The following is an 18,855-nucleotide window of genomic DNA, read 5'->3' on the forward strand; positions in this document are numbered from 1 at the left end:
GGATAGCCAGACCCTAAGCATTATATCTGCACTGTTCGAAATGTTGCCTCATCTATCCCAGCTTAACCTTGGCTGAGTCTCCAAGTGAAACAGTAAGATGAATCTAGAATAGCAGCTAGGTAGAGAATCCTGGTGATGACTCAGAAGGATCAACACCTTTGAATTCTGATTGCTTTACATATCTGGTTCTCTGGGTGGTTTGTCACTAAGACAGTTACTTCCTAAAGTAGGACATCAACAGCATCCTTTTGGAACGTGATTCCAACAGCATGGTTAAGATATCTGAGTAAGTCTGGAAGCTCAGAATGGACTGGTGCTGGATCTACCATTGAATTTAATATTTTTCTCCATGGAGGCATCTTAGGCCAGGGCCAAATGGCTCCCTAGGATCTCATCATTGCTGACACATGGAAGTGTGTGAGCTTCCCTTTGATAGTAGTAAGACACAGGATGACAGATAATACCACCTGTGCCCTGACTCCCTGTGCCCGTGCCCACAACAGACATCAGCAATGGACTGCATCATCTTCCCCGCATAGCCAAGACTTTTGCCTGAGAATCATTTTCAAAACAGATCTCCAGGCAGCCACCAGGAACCAATCACAGTTTACCTGAGAAAGAATGTTTATCTGCCATCCCTGGCTGGACTTTCCTTTAACGTACTAGATGGCAGGAGCTGAGATCCATTTAACTGCACAGGGCCAATCACACTGCAATAAAATGGGTATTTTTTTCCCCTGAATTTTTTGACCTGGGATCATGCTAGAATGAGAACTTCTGGAATCACTAACTACTTAGTGGCTTCTGTTAAGGGGGGAAATATGTGCTAGGCTAGGCTGTCAGACAGTAAGAAGTTAATCCTCAAATCTTGGTATAACACAACAAAGGTTAATTTCTTGCTTAAACTCCACGTCTGCTAAGGTTGGCAAGGAGCAGACAGAAACATCTCTACTTGCAGCTGCCCTTTCCCCACCACTCGGCCTCCTAGGTTGCTGTGACAGGATAAGAAAACACTTGGAGATCTCAAGGCTGCCCCTCCATTCTTCAGCCAGAAGCAGCGCACATCCCTTCCTCCCACAGCTTATTAGTCAGAACTAGCCATACCCACCTGACTGCCCGGGGCTGGGAAGGGTAGTCTTCTGTGTATCCAGAAGGAAAGAGGCAGGTATTGGTGAGCACTGAGAAGGTAGACTGCAGAGGAAGAAAGACTGTTATAAAGCTGACATCACCCTTCTTAAAAGCTTTTAGGCCTAAGAAGTGGCTTTGATGGGGATTATTTTTTCCATGGAATACTTGCTTTTTTTACGGTGGGGCAGGCAGGGGATCTCTTATCTGGATTTTTTAAGGACAGTGAAGATAAAAGAAGCATTTCCTCCTGCCTTCTGAGCTACAGAGTCATTTACTCTGCATGCTGTCTTGTTTAAAGCATTGTGGCCCCATTATCATAAATCTGCCAGATAGAGAGCAATGGGAAAAGCTTGGGTCACATTTTTATGTCGAATACTTTGGACTTCTTAAAAAATTGTCAAACCCCAGACATTACGTACCTCGCATACCCTCCTTCTGTAGCCTTTGTTAAGTACACCTCATCTGGGTAGGCCTGTTCTTCACTTAGGGGCCAGTGCAAGATTGCTCAGGACCTTGTAAAAATGGGAATTATATTCTACCTTGAATAGCAATTTACCTGAATATAGCACTCATTAATAAGACTGGGTACATGAAACTAAAAACTAACAGCAGGGAAATGTCATTGTTCTAAATTTTTGATATTGACCATGGCCATAGGAACTAGATGGCAAAGTGCAGATGTAGTGAGTGATTCCTGAGGAAGCCCTGTCATTCTGAGGTATCTACCGCTATGAATGGGTAGAAAATCTATTTTATGTGTCTGGTTCTGTCTGTAACTTTTGTTCAGGAGTTATTATTTTTTTTCTTTTGAGATGGGGTGTCACTCTGTCACCCAGGTGGGAGTGCAGTGGCGCGATCTCAGCTCACAGCAAGCCTCGACTCCCCAGGCTCAGGTGATCCTCCCACTTCAATCTCCTGAGTAACTGGGACTGCAGGTGTGTGCCACCACACCCAGCTAATTTTTTTTTTTTTTTTTTTTTTTGAGACAGAGTCTCACTCATCTCAAATTGTAATCTCCATGTGTCATGGGAGGAACCTGGCAGGACGTGATTGGATCATGGGGGCAGTTTCCCCTATGCTATTCTTGTGATAGTGAGTTTTCACAAGATCCGATGGCTTAAAAGTATGTGGTGATTCCTTGGCCGGGCACAGTGGCTCACGCCTGTAATCCCAGCACTTTGGGAGGCTGAGGTGGGTGGATCACTTGAGGTCAGGAGTTCAAGGCCAGCATGGCCAACATGGTGAAATCCTGTCTCTACTAAAAATACAAAAATTAGCCGAGGGTGGTGGTGCATGCTTGTAGTCCTAGTTACTTGGGAGACTGAGGCAGGAGGATCACTTAAACCTGGGAGGCAGAGTTTGCAGTGAGCCAAGATCAAGCCACTGCACTGCAGCTTGGTTGACATAACAAGACTCCATCTCAAAAATAAATAAATGAATGAATAAATAAATAAAAGCATGTGGTGGATCCCCCTCTCTTGCCGCCATGTAAGATGTGCCTTGCTTTCACTCTGCCTTCCACTATAATTGTAATTTTCCTGAGACCTCCCTAGCCATGCAGAACTATGTGTCAATTAAACCTCTTTTCTTTATAAATTACCCAGACTCAGCCAGTTCTTTATAGCAGTGTGAAAACAGATTAATACAGGTGCTTTGGTGAACATTAGACTTGTCCCTTAAAATTCACCAAGTTTAAGGTTATAGGGCTTCAGAAAGAGAACAGTTTGTATTTTTAGTAATTCCGTGGTAGAGAGTTGGATTGAAAGAATCTAGAATAATTCAGGATCCAGTCTATTCTGTAGGCAGATACCAAGAACTTGAAAATAATGCACAAGGCTAAAAACCTAATAACAAGAGTGTTGTAGTTTTTCTCTAGAAATATAACTTTTTCTCTCTTGTATTAGTGTACTTTTAATATTAAAGCTCACTCTTTAGCAAGGCTTATAGATAATTTCCTTCTAATTATAGCCTTCTTGAACCTTTCATGACCTGCTCAAATCTTCAGTAATATGCTTAAGCCTTTAGTTTTGTCCCATTCTTCCTCTTTCTTAAATAACCATTTTACTTTAGCACAAAAATTTACTAGACAGATTCTTTCTTATATAAAATTGTTCTGTTTTCTTTTTAACCTTCCTTACCGAAAGTTCATCTTCTTTCTTATAACTTTCTCCATGTGTCTCTCTCCTGCTTACCAGTAGAGATGGGCTTTTGCCATGTTGCCCAGGCTGATCTCGAACTTCGAAGCTCAAACAATCCTCCTGCCTTGGCCTTCCACAGTGCTGAGATCACAGATGTGAGCCACTGTGATATATGACGAGATTTCTCTTCAAATAGCCTGATCAATCCTTTATTCTTTAATTCATAGTACCCACCCCCTCACCCCTTTTTCCTTTTTCTCTTTTTTTCCTTTCTGCCTTTGTTACATGCCCAAACGCGCCACAGTACCAGGCTTATCAGTACGAGCTCACATTCCTTTCCTTATTTTAAAAAAAGACTAGCCCTCTAGCTCATTACAGACACCTCTTCCCCTTTTCCCCTCTCTCCCTTACACGCCCACCTTATCTAAAAAAAGTTCAAATGTCTAACCCACCGAGATTAGTTCAGATTGTGCAACCCGACCCCAGCCAATAGAAACAGAGTACAGGGACAGGACTTGCATCAGAAATACAGGCTTTCATGCCCCTTTGTTCAAGTGTGCTCTCATGGCAACTGGCCAAAAAACAAACAAACAAACAAGAAAAACACCCCTCAACACAAAAGTAAAATTGCTTTGCTAAAAATCCTTTGTTTGAGTGTTCAAGCTCTTTAAGATTTTGAGGGTTATTCCCAACAGCCACCATACCTGGCCTCTTTACTTTTAACAATTACACCTGGATTCTCATAGAAACTGAGATATTAGACAAAGCTAGTCATCATTTTAAATTATTTCCCGTTAATCATTTTTATAGTCTGTGAATATCAGGTGTTCACCTGAGTAAGAACCTTAAAGTTAAATATGTGGGTATTTTGTCAATAACTCAGAAGATACAGCTGCTTTTATTAAGCCAACAATATGAAATTAGTCTTACATACCAAAGAGTTTCAGAAACAAATTTATTCTGCTTTTAGAGTGAGTTTGTAATTTCATCACCTTAAAATATCTAGTACAATCTTGATGAACAGTTACCCCAGGCACAATGTATGCTGACAATTTTGAAGACCTCTCTATTTTTATTTTATCAACAAACTTAAAACCAACTTATTTATCAAAAATTTACTTAAGTAATGTGAACTAAAAACACTTGGGTTAGTTACTATATTTTTGTTACCGTACTCAATTTAAGTGCTTTTGTTCCTTTTAAATTTATTAATCAGATCTCTTTAATATATTTTAGTAGAAAAATATTATATACACACAACATTAAAACATACAGACAACACAAATACATAGAAACAGATTCTCTAGCTTTCATTTGGATATTTTAGTCATGAGACAATGTAACATAGTAATACAAACTCAGTTTATAAAAGGACAGTTGAACTCAAATTATATTTCTGACAAAATGGGACCTGTTCACATGGCTAATGTTTATTTGCCCCAATAGATAATCTTATTAAGGCTGTGAACTAAAATTTTGGATAAGGAAATTTTCATAGCAGTTTGATAATCATAATAAACCTTTATTACTATCCTTTATTTCAGTTTCAAATGAGTTTAGGGTATAATTTTAATATTTACATTTTAGCCAGGACTGGCTAAATTGTATAAGAAAAATAAAATCTTCAAGTGGTCTTGAATTTTTAGTAACAAATCTATCTTTTGTTTGCTAGTCTGGTTTGCTTTACTAGTCAATGTGGGTGAGGAAGCATTTTAACGGGGGGTTTTTTTTTTCCGGCTTTTTCTAGTCCCTCCGTAGTACATAAAGCAATTTTTATGCCAGACAAAGATATAATATTCCTCTGAGCTCAAGATTTTGACTTGTTTGATCTGAGAGACTATTATAAACATTTATGTAGTTATTTGCTTTTAGAATACCAATCCTTTAATTAAGTGTTCCATTACACAAAGCACTTTTTAGTCAGACAAACCTAGATTTACATTTCCAAAGGTGTCTAAATTGTTGGTTTTCATGAACCTGTTGTAATCTCTAAAGCTGTTAAGTTTTTTACATTTTGACTGGAATGCCATAAGCAGTGAGTTTGTCTTAACACCAGCAGAAAAGTCAGCAGATTCAAAATAGGCAGAAAAAAAAAATAGAGAGATAGAGAGCCTAAAACCCTTTGTGTATTAACTCTGTAGTTGCAGTTTCTATTTCAGCTCTAAGAAAAACAGGCTTGGGGAGTTTGAATGAGCTCCATGATGCCCATTGAGTTTGTGTGCACCAGGAAAAGCCATGTAGCCAGCTGGAGTCCCAGAAGACCTGGCATGCCTTGGTGTTTGAGAATTTCATTTCATTTCTTATTAATTTCTTAAAAGCAAAGAAGATCCCATAAATCGTGTCAGGGGAACATCAGGAGTTTGTACTGGTGTGCAAAGAAAATTCATTAAATCTTGTCAGGAAAATGTCAGGAGTTTAGACTGGTGTCTTATGCAGTGGCAACCGACATAGTGTTTTTTAATTAGCCATCCTGCATCCACCATTTAGGATGTTTATTTTTGCTCTTGGAAGATTTTCAGAAACAAGCAAGGGGGAAGGGCCAAATCATTTACACACATGCATAACCAAACCCAAATCAGAGTGTTCACAGAAATTTTAACCCAGGCATGCAGATCAAACAAAATATTAAACTAGGCATGCAGAAAGAACCAAAAATGAACTCACCAGAAAAGACATGCCTCCAAGACAGATTGTAAATTCTGTAGAAACTGGAGTGCTCTCCACAAGGACGCTTCTCAGGAAAGGCTTGCCAAAAAAAGAATTTTATAGTTCCAAGAGAGGTGCAGCATTCTTCATTGAAGGTAGGCTTATAACCAAACCAAATCTCAGATCAAGTCAAAAAGCCTCTATCAGGAAGAAGGAGCTTAGCCTGAGTGAAGACTTGCCAGGGCAGAACAGGTGAGCCATGGAAGCAGAGAGCTCAAAGGGCTCAAGGTGAGCACAGCCCACAGGTTCCAAGAATCACTGATTCCTTCCAAAAGTGATCTTGCTTCAGGTTCCACTTCTGGAAACCATTTATGTCAATCTAAATAACAAACACTGAGAGGTTCTCTAAAAGAAAATGATGTTTACATGGTAATGGGTCATTGCAGTGGGAATACTCATGCCATATGACCTATGTGCATATTCTGGGAAGTAAAAGAAGACAAAGGTTTTTAGAGGAAAAGCGAGGAGGTTGTTTGGAGAGAGTGATCCTTAGCTACAAGGAACAATACGGGTGGTGCCAGTTCCAGATTGGACAGGCAGTTGCTGGGCAGATGTCCTTATAGTATTTTTTTGTGCAAGGTTATGGTTTTTCCAGTCTTTCGTGATGGTTTTTGTTATCAGACATTTGTGAGTGAGAATTCCTACTTCATGGCCTTCCCCAGCTCTATTCATCAGGATTTTTTTTATAACATTAAGTGACTCCAGATTTATTCTGACAACTTTCACAACTTACAGGTCCTTTTGTTTATCAGTCAAGGAAAGAAGAGACAAATAAAAGTCCAGTGTGTTGAGTGTTTAATATTTACTGGACTCTAAGAGTACAAAGATGAACTTTTTGCTCTTCTCAGGAAGGGAAAATCAGACACATTGTACTGTTGCCATACCAAGGGATCATCAGGAGGAAGCTAGAGGGGAGGGGGTAGCCATGGAGCACAGGGTAGCCTCAGGGGGCAGGAAAGGCACCTCAGAGGGGCTTTAATGTACACTACCTTGGCACTGTCCTGGGGAGGGACAAAATTCTCTTGGTCTCTTGTGCCTTAGTTCTCCAACAAAGGTAATTAATGGACTTTAATTCCAGGAAACATAGCTGTGTTATGGAAGAGCAGCCACACACAGTTGGGCTTCTGGGTCTGCTGTTACACTCAGCTAGTGCCACAGGTAGGCAGAAAAGCTATTTCTCAGAGCTTCTTAGCCTTGGAATTTAGGAATGGTGTGGGCCCCAGCAATCTTAATTATGCTTTCTCCAAATGCTTTGTGAACTCCCAAAATCTGAGACAGGTTTCAGTTAATTTAGAAAGTTTATTTTGCCAAGGTTGAGGACATGCACCCATGACTCAGCCTCAGGAGGTCCTGAAGACATGCACCCAAGTTGGTTAGAGCAGTTTGGTTTTATCCATTTTAGGGAGACATGAGACATCAATCAACATATGTAAGATGAACATTGGTTCATGTCGGGGGAACCAGCCCCCACTATTTCAACGTAGGTTCTTTTCTATTTTCCCTAAGTGTTGGCCAGTCTGAGAAATAAAGAGAAAGAGTACAAAAGAGAGAAATTTTACAGCTGGGCCTCCAGGAGTGTCATCACATGTCAGCAGGTTCTGTGATGCCCACTGAACCTTAGAACCAGCAAGTTTTTATTAGGGATTTCAAAAGGGGAGGGGGGTACAAACAGGGAGTAAATCACAAAGATCACAAGCTTCAAGGAGCAATAAAATATCATAAGGCAAATGACAGAGCAAGATCACAAGGCCAGGGTGAAATTAGAATTACTGATGAGGTTCCATCCCACTGGGCACACATTGTCATTGATAAGTATCTTAACAGGAAACAGGGTTCAACAGCAAAAAACCAGTCTGACTAGAATTTGCTAGGCTGGAATTTCCTAATCCTAGCAAGCCTGAGAGCTCTACAGGAGACTAGGGTGTATTTCATCCCTTATCTTCAACCACATAAGACAAACACTCCCAGAGTGGCCATTTTAGAGACCCCCCCAGGGAATGCATCCTTTTCCCAGGGCTATTCCTTGCTGAGAAAAGAATTCAGCGATATTTCTCCTATTCGCTCTCTGCAAGAAGAGAAATATGACTCTATTCTGCCCAGTCCCTCAGGCAGTCAGACCTTATGGTTATCTCCCTTGTTCCCTGAACATCGCTGTTACCCTGTTCTTTTTCAGGGTGGCCAGATTTCATATTGTTCAAACACACATGCTTTACAGACAATTTGTGCAGATAATGCAATCATCACAGGGTCCTGAGACGACATACATCCTCAGCTTATGAAGATGACAGGATTAATGTAACATAACAAGATTAAAGACTGGCACAGGAAATTATAAGAGTATTGATTGGGGCAGTGATAAATGTCCATGAAATCTTCACAATTTATGTTCAGAGATTACAGTAAAGACAGGTGTAAGAAATTATAAAAGTATAAAAGTATTAATTTGAGGAACTAATAAATGTCCATGAAATCTTCACAATTTATGTTCTTCTGCCATGGCTTCAGCCAGTCCCTCCATTTGGGGTCCCTGACTTCCTGCAACAGGTTCAGTCTGGAAAGGCGGGACAACTTGAAGCAGGGAGGGGGCGTCCAGGTCATAAGTAGAGATGAGACAAATGGTTGCATTCTTTTGAGCTTCTCATTGGCCTCTCCAAAGGAGGCAGTCAGATATTCATTTATCTCAGTAAGCAGAGGGGTGACTGAATAGAATAGGAGGCAGGTTTTCCCTAAGCAGCTCCCAGCTTGCCTTTTCTCTTTAGCTTAGTGATTTCAGGGGGTCTAAGATACTTTCCTTTCACAGCTTTAAGCCACTCTTTTTCCTAGGTGACATTTTAGTTTATCAGGTTACAGGTTGCTGGCACACTCATCCCTTTTCTCAAATATCTTTTAAACCTGAGTGAAATGACAATTGAGGGAAACTCATTTACAGAAAGACAAAGAAGACCATGTACATTTGTACTAAAGCATAAATCTTCAGTCTCTCTAAAATGATTTTCTCTGAATTCTGAATACCTGACATAGTAGAATATTGGATTCTTGCATAAACCCTTGACCTTCACAACATGTTTGTGTAGTGGGCAATGAAAATTGTTAACCAGGCTTATTACTAAAAGGAAAAATGCAGGTTTCTGAGAGGAGTTCTTGCCTGATGTCACCCAGGTAACCATGCTAGGAGATAGATCTGATATTAAAATTCCTTCAGCTAGCTGGATTATAAACCTTCTAGGGTTGCTGACCTCTGAAATCCAGGTGATTTTGATAATTTGGAGTTTAGTGATATATGATCAGGTTTTCCAGACTTGTGGTTTTGTTTTTTTTTCCTCCTCTGCCCAAATTCTTATAGAATTTAGTCATAAGTGCTTTTTCCCTGAGTGATAGGATGGGAAGGAAGAGATTTAAGAACTGGAAACACTGAGAGGATTACACATCTGTTGAGCACAAACTCCAGAGCCTGATTTTTGTCAGGTTCTGTTCTGGACTTGAAAGCACATTCAGTAATGATTTGTGCCCTTAAGGAGTCACTACCTGTGCACGGGCAATTCTTATTTAAGAATTGCCTGGAAAGGATGGTGATGAAAGTAGATGAAGTATCAGGTTCTCAGCTTACCTGGGTTCTTTCATGCACTTGTGGGACTAACTGAGAGTTGTTTTATTCACTCATTGACTCATTTATTCTCCTTGAACTGCTTATTTGTTCCACATTAAAGGAAACAAGGAATTAGGAATCTTGGATTTATTCCCACTCATATCACAAACTGATTGTGTGACTAAGTGGGCAATTTGACTGTTCCTTACCTTAGTTCATACGTTTGTAAAATGCATATCATAATTCTTGCCCTAAGTGACTGTTTTGGTTACTTTAGAGAATCAAGTGAGAAAAATTGATATTATAGCATTTTGACAAATATTTAATGTACCCCTATGAGATAATATTATTATTTTTAGGCCAGTAGTTCTAAACTTTGGTATGAGTAATGATCCTTAGAGAATATATGAAAATGCATATTACTGAACCTACATTCACAGTTTCTGAGGGTCTGTGACCAAGGAAACTGCATTTTAAAAAGCACTTCAAGTAAGTATGATGCGAATGGTCCAAGAATTCCACTGAAAAATACTAGTGTGTCTGCAGAATATTGGGGAATTCCTCAGCAAGGTGTCTGTTGTCAGGATGATCTGGGGGCCCTCATCTTGAACCCTTTTCCTTGGGTTTATTTGTACATGCTCAGAAGGGATTTCTCTTATTTCTCATGTTTGTCTGCATGCCATGCAAGGGGCTTACAATCAATAGGTGCTTAGTGGAAATGTGCTAGCCTGCCCTACATGCAGAAAACCATGATTCTGCAGGTGAATGGGCTGGAGTGTAAGCAATCTTTTGTTTTCTTTTTTTGAAATAGCAATGCAGAGTCCTCAGAGAAGAGATTCAGAATGAACAGTTTTGTGTCAGACTTTGGAAGACCTCTGGAGCCAGATAAGGTATTTTCTCGCCAAGGCAACGAGGAGTCCAGGTCTCTCTTTCACTGCTACATCAATGAGGTGGAACGCTTGGACAGAGCCAAAACTTGTCACCAGACCACAGCCCTTGACAGTGATGTTCAACTCCAGGAAGCCATCAGAAGCAGTGGGCAGCCAGAGGAGGAGCTGAACAGGCTCATGAAGTTTGACATCCCCAACTTTGTGAACACAGACCAGAACTCCTTTGGGGAGGATGATCTTCTGATTTCTGAACCACCTATTGTTCTGGAAACTAAGCCACTTTCTCAGACCTCACATAAAGACCTGGATTGAGAAACATGCTCTGTAAAGGGTCTTCCTGAAGATGTGGATTCTATCTTTATGTGGCAAGAAATCTACACCCACCAAAATTGTGTGTGTTTGGGGGAGAGAGAGACACAGAGATAGAGACAGAGAGACAGAGAAGAGACCCCTTTAGAAGAGAGCTGAGATGATTAAGCTGAGTGGTTTTTTGTTTTGCTTTGTTTTTGCTTTTTAATACATTCGGAGCTTTGGCGGTATTAAAGTATTTACAACAAGCTTGTCCAACCCATGGCATGTGTCCCAGGGCAGCTTTGAATGTGGCCCAACACAAATTTTAAACTTTCTTAAAACACTATGAGATTAACATTTTTTTTTTTTCTATTTTTTTAAAGCTCATCAGCTATCATTAGTATTAGTGTATTTTCTGTGTGGTCCAAGACAACTCTTCTTCCAATGTGGCCCAGGGAAGCCAAAAGGTTGGACACCTCTGATTTACACTAGCTCATCTTCCTTGTTGAAAAATTTGGCCACATACTTATTGTCAGCATTCTTGGGTGAGGATTAGCCTACCACGTTCTAATCTGGCCCTGCCACTACCATGCTCTACCTTTAGCAAGTTGCTTTACCTCTCTGGGCTGCCCCATTTTTAACTGTAGGTTGACGTGTCTGAAGTGATCCATCCCACCTCTAATATTTTGTGAATTTATGACTTTGCCTTCAGATGAGGCTAAGCTATACACAAAACAGTATAAACTAGGGTACTGCCTCATACCGCTTGTAGGCTCTCCCAAATCTCTGTACCTTCCACTCAACCCTTAATTGAACCAAGCTTTAGTCAGGGGGTCTGAGTGTCTGCCAGAATGTCAGGAGACTCATCTTGCACAGTCACGGTGGCCAGTGTTTCTGGTGGGTTGTGCTGAAACAGCTCCCTTCTGAGAACTTCCAACCACCTATGCTCTAACCTGGGGACAGCCATCCCGTGCCTCAGAATAAGTACCAATTCATAGGTCATGCATGGTACTCTTGTCCCCAAGAAAAGTTAGGAAGGTTGTCAGCTGAGTGAGGGGAGGTGCCTTCTGGGTATCTCTGTGTTGGTGTATCTGTGCCATTGGCTACAGAACAAGAAAAATACTATTTGCCATGCTATTACTTTGGCAGATGTGTGGGTGATAGTCATCTGTATTTGAGTTGAGATGGTCAGTGGGTTGTAAATTCCCCACTAGCAGATATTCAGGGTGGCCTGAGTATGTAAACTTGTGAGCAACACAGAGTTAATTTATGGAGGAATCAAAGCTGCAGACTGGTGTTAAAACAACTTGGTTTTGTGCACACAGTTGCATGCATGGCAAGCTGTTAATCTCTGGGTGGCATTTTCATTATGAATTTGTTCACCACCTGTCTTGCTTAAGCTATAAAATAAATGCATTTGACTACAGAAATTTTCTCTGGTTCTTTATTTTCACACATCCAATTTTTTATTTCCCAAAAAGTTGTACCATGTTTATAATGTCTCTTGGAGTAGGCAGTGCTGACTCTTCCTTAATCTCTGGGATTCTGGTGATCTGAGTCATGCATGAGATTTCATTTAGGGATTATTTCGCTAAAACAAATCCTTTTTCTGTGATGTATTTTAAAGAAAATATCATTCTTTAAGACTATAACACTAAACAGTAAAACAAAGCATGGAATTTTTTTTTTGTAATTAAAGTGACTAACATATTTTTACAAATAGATGCTTTTTCATGAATTTTTTATGCAAGAGAGCAAGAGTATTAAAGAATGCTGAGTTTGTTAACTTTTTTTTTTTTTGAGAGATGGAGTCTTGCTCTGTCACTGAGGCTGGATGGCTCACTGCAACCTCCACCTCCTGGGTTCAAGTGATTCTCCTGCCTCAGCTTCCCAAGTAGCTGGGACTACAGGCACGTGCCACCACACCTAGCTAATTTTTGTATTTTTTAGTAACGACGAGGTTTCACTATATGTTGGCCAGGCTGGTCTCGAACTCCTGATCTCAAGTGGTCTACCTGCCTTGCCTCCCAAAGTGCTGGGATTACAGGTGTGAGCCACCACGCCTGGCCAGAGTTTAACTTCTAATATGAGTATGAATATTCGTAATTTATTTAATGAGATATAAATCATGGGCTATTATTAAAGTTCACAGCTACTTAGTGGTATCTTATTTAGAAGTAGATTTATTGATCAGAAGATTGAAAGATATTTAAAAGTTAGACAAATACCCATGACTATATTATCATTTTTATGAACAAAATATTAAGAACTGTGAATAATCTAAGATTTTGCCCCTCCTGCAAGTTAGCTTGCTATAGTCTCGTGGATGCTGCCAGAAGACACAAGAGTCTTAGGTCAGAGACAAAAACTTCATTACAGCACAGCAGACCACATATGCTTCATACTCATGTTGATTCCTGAGTTTGTTTCCTATTGCTGTTGTAACGAATTACCACAAATTTAGTGACTTAGAGCAACACAAATTTATTCTCTTACAGTTGTAGAGTAGAGAAGTCTAAAATCAGTTTCAGTGGGCTAAAATCAAGTTGTCAGCACAGCAGCATTCCATCTGGAGGCTCTCAGGATTAATTAGTTTTCTTGCCTTTTCGGTCTTCCGGGGTTGCTCCCACTCTCTGGCTCCTCTTCTTCCACTTTACATCTCTGTCTTTAACCATCCTCTTCTCTCTTATAAGGACCTTTGTGATGACACTGGGTTACCTAAGATACATTCTCATCTTGAGATCCTTCACTTAATCACATCTGTAAAGTCCCTTTTGCCACATAAGGCAACATATTGACAGGTTTCAGGGATTAGGATGTGGACATGTTTCGGGAGCCATTAGCCTACTAGTCTTCCCTTTGGCCCCAAAGGTTTATTATATCCATTCTATATGCATAATACATACACCCTATCCCAATATGCTCCACAGTCTCAATTCACTATAGAATCAATTCAAAGTCAGATATATTACCTAAATCTTAGCAGCTTAAAAGTCCCAAATCTTATCTTAACCATCTGAGTTCAGTGTTAGTGACATCCTGGGCATGTCACTGGGGAAAGATTCTCCATCTGTGGACCTATAAAACTAGAAAATAAGTTATTTTCTCCCAAAATACAATGATGTGACCAACGTTAAGATACTAGTTACAAATATAGTTGTCTTTCAGTATATGCAAGGGACTGGTTCCAGGCCCCCTGTGTACACCAAAATCCTAGCATACTTAAGTCCCGCAGTAGGTCCTGCAGAACCTGTGTATATGAAAAGTTAGCCCTCCATATATGTGGGTTTTACATCCCAAGAATACTGGATTTTCAATCCCCATTTGGTGAAAAACATCTGCATACAAGTGGACACGTGCAGTTCAACCCTATAAAAGGAGAGAATGGAAGGAAAAATGAATCATCAGTCCAGAGGAAGGGTAACTATGAGTTGAAGTTTAAATCTAAGTATGCATATGGAGCCTCAGGGAAGCCCCTAATCCCCTAAAGCAAGAACTTGTGGTTAACAGCTTTTTGGATCTTTTATTGCTGATTGGCTGGAAGTTAGGTAAGCTACAACTTGAGTAAGGAGCTTTTGTTCTTTTTCTCTAAACCACTCCAAAACAGGAAACCAACCAGCCTGCCTGTCTGAAAGTTGGCAGTGTTTCTGCTGGTATAACATTTTCAAGAACTAGGGTGTCTCCTGGATATATCACAGAAACTTACTACATTAGGCAAGAGGTTCTTGTGTGGATCACTCCTGAATAACCCTATCTCTATTCCTAGCTTGTACTTAAATGGATAACATGATCCATGAGTCACACTCCTAATTTTTTCAAAGAGAGCCCCCCTGTGTGATTTAATACTCTTTTTGTTTCTTTTGAGACAATAGCAAAGGTTGCCTAGTCATGTCCTTGGCTTTCTCTCCAGAGCATGCTTTCCTGATGGTGAATCTCCTAACTTTAGTGTTTTTGCAATGTAATTGGCTGAGAATTTTCCAAATCATCAATCCTGATTCCTCTTCACTTAAAGTTCTTCCCTCAATTTATCTTTCCTCTTGCATTTTACTATCAGCAGCAAGAAGAAACCAGGCCTCATCTTTAACATTTTGCTTGGAAATCCTCTCAGCTAAATATTCAACTTTATTATTTACAGATTTTGCTTTCTACATAATTGCAGGGCACAATTCACCTAAGCTTTCTGCTGCTGTGTAACAAGGATCTCCTTTTCTCTACTTTCCAATAACATGTTCCTCATTTCCATTTTAACTTCCATCTGCAGTACCTTTAATGTCCATATTTCCACCAATAGTCTGTTCATGATGATTTAGGTAGTTCATAAGATTTTTGTTTGTTTGTTTGAGATGGAGTCTCTCTCTGTTGCCAGGCTAGAGTGCAGTGGCACGATCTCGGCTCACTGCAACCTCCGCCTCCCGGGTTCAAACGATTCTCCTGCCCCAGCCTCCTGAGTAGCTGGGACTACAGGTGTGCGCCACCATGCCCGGATAATTTTTGTATTTTTAGTAGAGATGGGATTTCATCTGTTGGCCAGGATGGTCTCAATCTCTTGACCTTGTGATCCGCCCACCTCGGCCTCCCAAAGAGCTGGGATTACAGGTGCGAGCCACTGTGCCCAGCCAGATAATTTTTTTTCTGTCATGCTCAGCACTTCCCTCTGAGTCCTCACTTACAGTTGTTCACATCCATATTTCTACTAACAGTCTACTCAAGGCAATCTAGTCAGTTTATATCATGTTCTTCAATATTCTACCAGCCACTGCCTATTGCCAACTCCACATTTTTAGTTGTGTTTTGTTTTTTTACAACAGCAACAGAAATTAATATAGTTCCTCTTGTCTTTAGGTCTCACAGTGTGGAGATGCAAGGACTCAGGGAGATGCTGTGCACACAGTGGGTTGGCGTCACGGCTGTGGAACCCTGAGCTTAGGGGAACTCTGTGTTTTGACAATGGGTTGCAAGCAAACCTGCCTGCCCTTTACCTTAGAAGGAGATACTATCTTCATTATGCTGGATAGTCAATAAACCTGCTCTGTGCTCCAGAGGGAGACTCTATCTCCATCTTTGAAGGCTGTTCACTTTGCAAACATTGTTGAATAGACAGCTGAAACAAAAGCTGTCAGTGCCCCTGCTCACTATACATGCAGAAACTTGACAGGCCTTTGGAAACTGCCTCCCAAACCAAAAATGATCAAAGAGTATATTGTATAAGTCACTGGGGATTTTTAAGAAAGAAACAACTTTGAAGAAATTGTGAAAAGAATGAAGGTGACTTTTTAAATGCCTGAATTTCTCTTTTAGAGATATACAACCACCTCAGGTTAAATTCAATGAATTTTTTTCCCTTCTGAAAACTGCCAAGACTTTGCCAAAATATATATAGTATATGTGAGCTATTTATTACCAACTGAAAAATTGTCTATTATTGGTAGAACAATAATCCATCCTGTCACCCAGAAATGATGTATAGTAGAAATAGAAAGTCTGTATGTCTAGGCCAGGCTTTTAGACATATTGAAAGAGGTGACTTCAGGCAGCCTATGATCAGAGGTGGTGAGTTGGTAGCTTGTGCTGATTCTTGAGACAGATGTGTATGAGTGGCACAGAGAAAATATTCTTGTTTTTCTATGGAGTTGGAGTTTTTGAATAAATTTTGCAGAAAACTTGGGATCCTCAGCTAAGAACAACCCTTGGGAAGTTCGTTTACTGTATAGCTAGTGAGAGGTCTCCAGAGAAATACGCTTGCCTTGGGAAGAATGTGTGTACATTTTAAGGAAAAATACTTCATAAAATCCAGAGATACTGGAGAGAGATGTGTATACATTTCTAGGATCCTTTCCATCTGTTCTCTGTGGAGCAAAGTTTTTTCTTCCTCATGTTTTGCCTCTTTCTCCTGTATATAAACAGAGGAATTCTTTTTTTCTCCATCCCTCATCTAGGATACAGATGTTGTATGTATAGGAAATTTTAACCTAGTTTGCAGTGTTACTTCAGGGGTAGAATTGGGATGTGAGGGACCATGTGCTTATGGATGGCTTTTAAAATGAATAATGAGAATCCGAACTGACCTGGATAACCTGGGGTATACATTTATGATAAAATTAATAAAAACAAATGTTAAAAATTTAACACAAATGGTGTTAGACTTCATTCCAAAAACACCTCATTAGAGAGCAGAATAGTGTCAAGTGTAAGTGTAGGAGAGTTTGTACACACGAGTAGCTCCGTATAGTACCCACGGACCCTATGAGCTGCCAGTGTGAGTTTGAAAGCACCAGCCTTTGGCTTCAAGTGAAATGTATGCGAACAATTTGCATTAAAGAAATAATAAATTCAGAGGTAATTATGATAACAACAGTGTCATAGGCTGTGTTCCATAAAAGCCCGAAAAGATTTATTGTAGGTGAGCTATAAGAAGGGGAATGATTGAAGCAGTTAGAGCAGGGGAAAAGCCACCAAGAATGTCATCTCAGCTGCAGACTGGCCACATTCTGATCTCACAGGAAGTTCTGGGGCACAAATTGTACTACAGAATCAGTCCCACCCTGAGGCAGAGGCATGATCTTTTGTTGCCCCAAGCTAGTCAGGGTAAGATGGCTTCTGCTTTGATCAAGGGTAATTTTTGAGAGAAGAGGGTGCTGGTTAACATCTCTAGCAGCTAAGAACAGGCACTGGCTAGTAAAGGACCCTGTGTGGGCACTAGCAGCATGCATTACAAACAATAACAGGTGACATTTATTAGGCACTAAGCTGCCCCTGTCCTGAGTTAATTTTTGTAAGCCTACTATGAGGACTCTCAACAGAGAGGTCTAAGTGATCCTTTAAATATCATGTCAAGTTACTTCTCTGTTCAAAATCCTTCAATGGCTTCCTATTTCATGCAGTGAGGAAGCCACAGTCCTTATGATAACCTGAAAGCTCTACGTGATCTATGTTCCCCTCCCCTGCCCATCACAGAAGCAGCCCTTCCAATAAATTTTATGTGTGTGTGTGTGGCGGGGTAGGGCAGGTGGTCTTAGTAAGCCAAGAGTCGTTACATCTGGGATGAGCCCTTTTCCTGCATAGATCTGAGCCTACTCCCTTCAGGGCACTGCGTTGTCAGCTCACAAGCTTACGATCGTGACTTTAAGTTTCCTCTTTATTTTTGTCACCTGGGAACTTCACCTTCTTTCATGCTTAGCTCTATATTACTTTTGTTGTATTTTATACAACATTAATAAAAGTTTTATTTAAGAGGGATTCAAATTAGCTCAGTTCACTGTGTTTCCAGAACTGGAAACATGTTATTTATTCAGTTTTAGAATACCTGTTTGATTCTCCTTAAAAATATATTTAGTCTATTTCTCAGGTGAAAATCTTTGTCTTTTCATCTATTTTGTCCATCATTTCCTCTATGCTCTTAAAATATTGCAATTAATTATAGTTTTTATAAAAAGACTCTACTAACTCTAATGCCTAAGTAATCTGTGGATTTGCATCTATTGTTTAGTGTTTCTTATTCTCGTGCTGTTAATCATATGGTCTTGACATTTTGCATGTCTAGATATTTTTTATTATTTGGCAGACATTGTATATGAAAAATCCATTGATACAACATGGGAAGTTATCTTACATGAGAGATGTATTCCTCTTTCCTCTGTTAAGCAGATAGGGCAAGAGGCTGATTATCTCACTTGAATCAGGCATTGAAGTGGGTCAGGACTGGATTGCATTTTTAAAATATCTTTGAGGTATAACTGACAAAATAACTTTTACATATTTGAAGTGCACAATTTAATACATTTTGACACAGTATACATTCAAGAAATCATCACCACAATCAAGATAATAAACATGTCCATCATCCATAAAAATTATGATGCCTTTTTATAATCCCTCCCTCCTATCCCTTTCTCTGAAACTACAGATCTGCTATCCATTACGATATATCAGTCCATATTTTCATGGTATTTATATAAGTGAAATCATGCAGTATATACTCTGTTTTGCCTGGCTTCTTTCATTCGGCACAATTATTTTGAGATTCATCCATGTTGCTGTGTGTGTCAATAGTTCATTCATTTTTATTGCTGAGTAGTGTTTCATTGTGTGGTTATTCATACCATAATTTGTTTATCTA

General features: G+C 39.9%; 1 protein-coding gene across 1 annotated transcript in view; it reads left to right on the forward strand.

Annotated features, from left to right (window-relative positions):
- MRAP2 (melanocortin 2 receptor accessory protein 2) overlaps positions 1 to 12,165 on the forward strand; it is a 50,274-nt gene extending 38,109 nt beyond the window's left edge. Inside the window, exon 4 of the mRNA XM_010383963.2 lies at positions 10,370 to 12,165. Coding sequence (XP_010382265.1) covers positions 10,370 to 10,760 — 391 coding nt within the window. The 3' untranslated portion in view covers positions 10,761 to 12,165. The remainder of the gene's footprint in view (positions 1 to 10,369) is intronic.
- The last annotated feature ends 6,690 nt before the right edge of the window (positions 12,166 to 18,855 follow it).

Source organism: Rhinopithecus roxellana, chromosome 4 (genome assembly GCF_007565055.1).
Source record: "Rhinopithecus roxellana isolate Shanxi Qingling chromosome 4, ASM756505v1, whole genome shotgun sequence".
NCBI classification, from domain to species: Eukaryota; Metazoa; Chordata; class Mammalia; order Primates; family Cercopithecidae; genus Rhinopithecus; species Rhinopithecus roxellana.